The 5,725-nt window shown below is 58.3% G+C and overlaps 1 protein-coding gene across 4 annotated transcripts; it reads right to left on the reverse strand.

Moving 5' to 3' along the window:
- Positions 1 to 368: 368 nt before the first annotated feature.
- Cited1 (Cbp/p300 interacting transactivator with Glu/Asp rich carboxy-terminal domain 1) lies at positions 369 to 5,286 on the reverse strand. 4 transcript variants are annotated; one of them, XM_036174762.1, is made up of 4 exons: positions 4,617 to 5,097; positions 3,588 to 3,695; positions 1,544 to 1,668; positions 369 to 1,058 (listed from the first exon to the last, which is right to left on the reverse strand). In XM_036174762.1, the coding sequence occupies exons 2-4, from the start codon at positions 3,604 to 3,606 to the stop codon at positions 441 to 443; spliced, it is 762 nt and encodes a 253-aa protein (XP_036030655.1). In that variant the 5' UTR covers positions 3,607 to 3,695; positions 4,617 to 5,097; the 3' UTR covers positions 369 to 440. The 4 variants fall into 4 exon arrangements, with proteins under 4 accessions (XP_036030655.1, XP_036030654.1, XP_036030656.1 ...); XM_036174761.1 differs by lacking the exon at positions 4,617 to 5,097 and adding an exon at positions 3,838 to 3,905; XM_036174763.1 differs by lacking the exons at positions 3,588 to 3,695; positions 4,617 to 5,097 and adding an exon at positions 5,142 to 5,286.
- Between the last annotated feature and the right edge of the window lie 439 nt (positions 5,287 to 5,725).

Below are 5,725 nucleotides of genomic sequence, written 5' to 3' on the forward strand. Positions count from 1 at the left end.
TCCTCTGCAAAAGCAGTAAGTGCTTTTAACTATTGGAGCATTGATTCAACCCTGGATTGCTGGCTTCTAGAGTTGGGAGCATATGCCAGGTAGCCAAGGAAGCCACAGACAACTTTGAAGCAGCTTGTCTTCCAAAAAAGGCCTTGAGCACCAGCTCCTGTGCCCAACCGTCCATAGGACAGTGTTTGTGGAGTGTTGGGGAATTGAAGCTAAGTTCCTGGACTCTGGCGGCAGCAGGAAGAGTTTGGAGACCACCTGTGCCAGCCCTCCCCACACCCCTCAGACTTGCAACCCACAATTACCAAGGCTATCTATCAGAGTGCACTCCACACCCTTAGACCCCCATGAAGAACACAGCCAGTCAGCTATCTCTTTGCAAGTTACTTTTATTTACAACAGAATTGGTGGCTTTGTTCCTCAATTTTTAGGGACACTTGGTATCAGCAGCCAGAGGGAAAATCTGCAGTGAAATCAAACTCATTCTGCCCCAGCCACAGCTCGGGAAGCTCATTGGCTCGGTCTAGCCCGAGTTCTACCACCAGAGACATCAGCACCTCCTCATCCACTGGGTCAGAATCAATGATAGCAGGGCTCTGGGCACCAGCAGGAGGAGTGACTGATCCCGTCCCTCCCACCTGGGCCTGGGCCTGTGCCTGGGCCTGTGCCTGTTCCTGTGCCTGTGCCTGGGCCTGTGCCTGAGCCTGAGCCTGAGCCTGGGCCTGTGCCCCAAGGCCCCAGTTTTGCACGGGGCCCGCCTCCCCTGGTTGGCCTGGAGTGGCAGCAGCAGCCGCTGCCCCATGGTACTGGCTGTTAAGCTTCTGCAGCTGCATGCTGGCCATCAGGTGAGGGGCAGGGTGCAGGCTGAAGGGTGGGGGCTTGGTAGAAGGGGTGGCAGTAGGAGAGCCCATTGGGGATGCTGATCCAGAGGAAGTGGTGGGAGCCCCATTGGCTTTGGCTCCATTTGAGGTGACCCCAGGGTAGTGCAGGATGGCCACTGCTTTGCGGTCCTTCACCCCGAGGTTAGAGTAGGCCAGAGAATTCATCTCCTGGTTGGCATCCTAGAAGACAAAAAGGTTCACCATAGTAGCCCTCCTCCTGGTTTCCTCTTTGGCATTCACTGGATCTGGAATGCCCCGCATGCCCTGCATTTGGTGCTAATAGTGGGCAGGTAGCAGGAAGAGCCCCTGGACAGTTCGGATCCTAAGTTCAGACCTCAGGTGTAATCCTGGACAAGCCATTATCCGAAGTGGGCCTCCGTCTCCTGTGTAAAAAGGGCACCCCTTTGTCCCTCTTCTCAGCCTCACTACAGTCTCTTTGCCACAGTGGTCTTGTTTCAATTCTGCTTCTTTGCTCCCTTCCTGCTGTCTGTCCTAGTGAGTTCAAGTCAACCACTTTTAGAAAAAAGCTATTCTCATTTTTCCCAGACAAAGCCCGGTGTATCTTCTCTTCAAGCCACACCTAGGAAGGTCTGGTTCATGACCTCCTCCCCTAAAGCCCATCTCTCCATGCTATAGTATCTCCATCTGTAAGTGGCAAAACTTACCTCCTTCACAGAGGTGCTACCACCCTTGACATCAAGTGCAGGCCTTGACATAGTTGGCATTTCAGAGTCTGGGCAGAAGTCAGATAGACTGGTGGGAGTTGATGCCTCCAGCTGGAGCTGTTGGTCTGTAAGTAAAAAGAGAAGAAATGATAAACTCGGATGGTTATCTTGATAAAGGAAGCACTAGAAAATTCTAAGTCAGGGTGAATCCATTCAGCTACACAAAGATGCTGATCCGGTTAAACTCAAAACAGAGAGCACCTGAGCAGGGAGCCGAGATAGAGCTGGAACTCTGACCTGGGGCCAGAAACAGGCTCTATTCATCCAGGGGCTAATGATGACCCAAAATGCCAAGAAAGAACACATGAGCATTTATTTACTCATACAGGTTATTTCTGAGTCCAGAGGATTCCCAGAGCAGGCATGTCCCTGAGAACACCATGTCAAAGGACCACTAACACCCAGGTCTCCAGTGGGACTGGGGAAGTGAGAATTCAGAAGGATGACCTAGAGTCTCTTGGGGCATGCCTACAAGAAGACAGTAGACCAGGGTGTTCTGGAGACTGTGAGGCAGCAGGAGCCACAGAATAGCTGGAAATTGCTCAGTTCTTCCTTGTCTCAAGCCCCTACAAGACAGTCCCTAGATTGGGCTTTCCCAGGACAACTGTCCCAGGGCCCAGAGCCAGGCCACACCCATGTGTGCATGAGGGAAGAAAGAATTCTTGGAGGGAAAATCCGATGGTTTTCAGCCTGGAAGCAGCAGCAGCAGCAGCCGCCTTTTGGAGAGCGGCATCTTACAGTCCGTTGCTGTATGTGTCTCCTGACCATAGGCCAAGTCCTCATACCTGAAATCACTCAGATGGCTTCTGAAGAAATGATTCTCTTGCCCAAGTGCCAACGAGACACGAGAATAAGAGAAAAACCAAAACCAACCAACCAAACAAACAAACAAACAAACAAACAAACCAAAAAAACCCACCTGGAACTCAGAAAATTAAAAATTCGTATTTTCCTGGAAGCGTGTATTTGAAACCCGCATATAGTCTAGCATTATCGTCTTAAGGAACCCAAGAGTCCTTTTCCCAAATTGGCTAGAATTTGCTGGGACTCTACCCTCCTTGTCACCCCCCCCCCGGGGGGGGGGCTGTTAAGAATGTTCTGGCTTCTTAAAGGTACCACTATCCTTCCCTTCCCCCAGCCCTTCAACAACCGCCTCCTGGGGGGAAAAGAAGGAAGAAAAAAAAGAAAAAAAGAGACAACATGGAGGGGGCACTTGCTGGTTCCCACACCACTGCTTGACTGAAGTACAAGCAGCGCTCTGAGGTAACCCTAGGCTATTTCAGCCATCTATCTCTAGACAAGGGCGCTACCGCGCGTCGTCATCAGGAGGGCCAGCACAGCCACTATTTCAAGTTCCTCATCGCTTCACCTTCGCATCCATCTTCTCTCTCCCGTACGTCACCCGTACCCGAATGTACAGAAGAAAAAAAATAAAAAACAAAAAACCCCCCCAAACAAACAAACAAAAAACCCCGAAGCAACACTAATAGGGGGAAGAAAATAGGAGTAAAGTGTGTGTGTTCTGGTGTCGGCTCGCCGGCCCGCTCGGAAAGCGCCGAGCCCGTCTAAGGGGTGATCTTACTCCCTGCCCCCCCACGGCCCCATTTTCTATCCGCGCCCCCCCCCCCCTCCAGCCCTCAGCCCATCTGAGGGAAAAACTTGGCTCGCGAATGCCTGGGGGAGAGAGAGAGAGAGCCCTCAAGTGACCACCGCGGAGCCGCGGCGGCGAGCCGCTACAAAAAGCCGCGCAACAAGTGCCGGCTCCGCGGCTGGCTCGCGCCTCCCGCCGCCCGGCTTCGCCTGGCCGCCCTCCTCCTCGGCCCTCGCCCCGCACTGAAGGAGGGTGAGAAGAAGGGGGGGGGGGGGGGAGAGAGAGAGAGAGAGAGCAAGAGAGAGAGAGAGAGAGAGAGAGAGAGAGAGAAGGGAGCGGCAGGTGGGGGGCCTTGAACCTGTCCCGGGAGCAAAAGTTAAAAATGGCACCAACCGGTAGACTCCATCTCCATTGCTACTGAGAAATCTACCAAATCCAAACAGCACTGCGGCTTGGCTTGCTCGCGCTCCAAGCAGCCCAGTCAGCCTCGCCACCTGAAAACTAAAGGCCCCGTTGTTTACCGACAGCTCGCCAGGCCTCCTCGACGCGCCGGGAGCGAGCCACCGGCGCGGGGGTTGGCCGCACGCAGCCCTGTCCACCAGGGGCGAGCAGCCGTGCCGGCAAAGCCCTAAGCTTCCGTTACCTCAGGTGCTCGGAAGCCGACTGGCGACGAGGCACGGGGTCTCCGCGTCAGCGCGACTTTGGGGACCCGCAGCGTCTCCGCGCGCGGGGGCGCACTTTGGCGCCAGTGGCCGCGGCTCGCGCGCGCCTCGCCGACACTTCCGAGCGTCCTCGGAGCGTCCGAAGCTGCCGCTGTTGCCGGCCCGCTAGCGAACATTCGAGGTTCCGAGAGGGGCAAGAACTTAGCCAAGGTCACAGCGCTCAAAGTGGCGCGCCGCTGCCTAGCTGTCCCACCCCAGGGCAGGCGCCCTGCTAGGCAGGGGCTGGGCGCCACCGCCGCCGCCGCGGGCGCTTCCCCTGGAGAGGGGCGTGTGCGCGGGGGGCAGGGAGCGGGGTCGGCTGCCTCCGGGGAAAGCAAGTTGCCCGAATGCTCCAACTTCCAGCTCTCAGCTCGGCGGGACCCGGCCCGAAGCCCCTCTCGCTTCCAGCACTCCCCACCCCCCTGCCCTAAGGAAACGTGAGCTTTGTGCGGTCGTCCCCCCCCCCACCCCCCAACCCGGAGCGGGCCTGATGCAGTCCGGGCTATTGGCAAAGTCGGGGAAGCCGAGCCCCAGAAAGCGCGGGCGCGGGAGAGGAGCTGCTGAGGCTTCCTCCAGCCAAGTGGGCGCCGAGTCCGTCCCCCGGCCCGGTAATACCTCCAGTAGCAAACAAGTCCCCCAAGCCCCTGGGCCCTCTCGGCCGCCGGCCGTGCCCTCGTCTCCGGCTGCCCAGCCCGGCGCCCTGCCCGGCGGCCCGGCTTACCTCGGCGAAGCTGCCTGCCGGGGAGACCGGGGAGCTCGCAGGGGCTGAGGATCGGACGAAGCGGCCGAACCCCCGGTCCATTGGCAAGCTGGCCACCGCCGCCGCTCGCTTCCGAGTCCCGCGGCCGCACAGGCACCCGACCCCAAGGCGCTTGGGAAAAGCCTGCACAGCCGCGCCGCGCCGCCGCACCGCACCGTGCAGCGCCGAGCAGCCCCGGCCGGAGCTGGTGCCCGCCCGCAGCTCCGGCGCCGGACTCCGAGGCGGTGGCGTTAGCAGCCACCACGTTTGGTTCTGGGCGCGGGGACCCGGCTCTCAAGCCCCCATTGCCGTCCGGAGAGCCCTGGCGCACACGCACACGGCAGCAGGCTGGCCTCGGCTGGGAATCCCAGGAAGGACAGACCCTTTCCCCCCTTTTTTTCCCCCTCTCCCCCCAATTTTCACGTCTTTATAACCGGCTTAGGGCATTATTAGCACATGTCCTGGATCGTGGGCGAGTTGGTGGCAAAATCTGAACTGGATACTTACGGAGGGCCCGAGAGGGTGCAGTGCCTTCCTCTGGTCTGGTCCTGCTTGCTGGGAGCAGCCCCGCGCCGATAGGCTGTGGGAGGAGCAGCCGGGCGGAGCGAGCCTCCTCACCGCAGCTCAGCAGCGCACTTCTGCAGCTGTGCCGCCGGGAACATTTTATAGCGGCGGCTGGCGTGTGTGGCCCTTTAAAGGCGCTCGAGCTGGTGCAGTCACTGTGGATCTTGTGAAAGCGAAGGGCGGGCTAGGGAGCGGAGTCCGTGCGGCCCCCTCCTGTCCCTCAGCCCCGGGGGCACGACACAGCTACCGGGGTGGGGCTGATGGTCCCAGATTAGGGTCACTTCTGTCCCAGTTCCCTGGCCCGTATCTGTGTTTCCAAAACTGGTGGCAGCCCGAACCCAGGACGTGGGCTCTCCCCACCACCCTGCATGGACTTGCCCAATAAATTCCACTTAGTAATTTCACCGAGGCGAGGGAGAGCTGTTAGTGTCTGTTTTCTGACCTAAATCAAGCGGGTGGCCAGGACGGGCTTCAATGGATAGAGAGAAGAGCTGTTGGCTTAGGGAAAGACCCCGAGGAGGGACTCG

Source organism: Onychomys torridus, chromosome X (assembly GCF_903995425.1).
Source record: "Onychomys torridus chromosome X, mOncTor1.1, whole genome shotgun sequence".
In the NCBI taxonomy this organism is placed as follows: domain Eukaryota; kingdom Metazoa; phylum Chordata; class Mammalia; order Rodentia; family Cricetidae; genus Onychomys; species Onychomys torridus.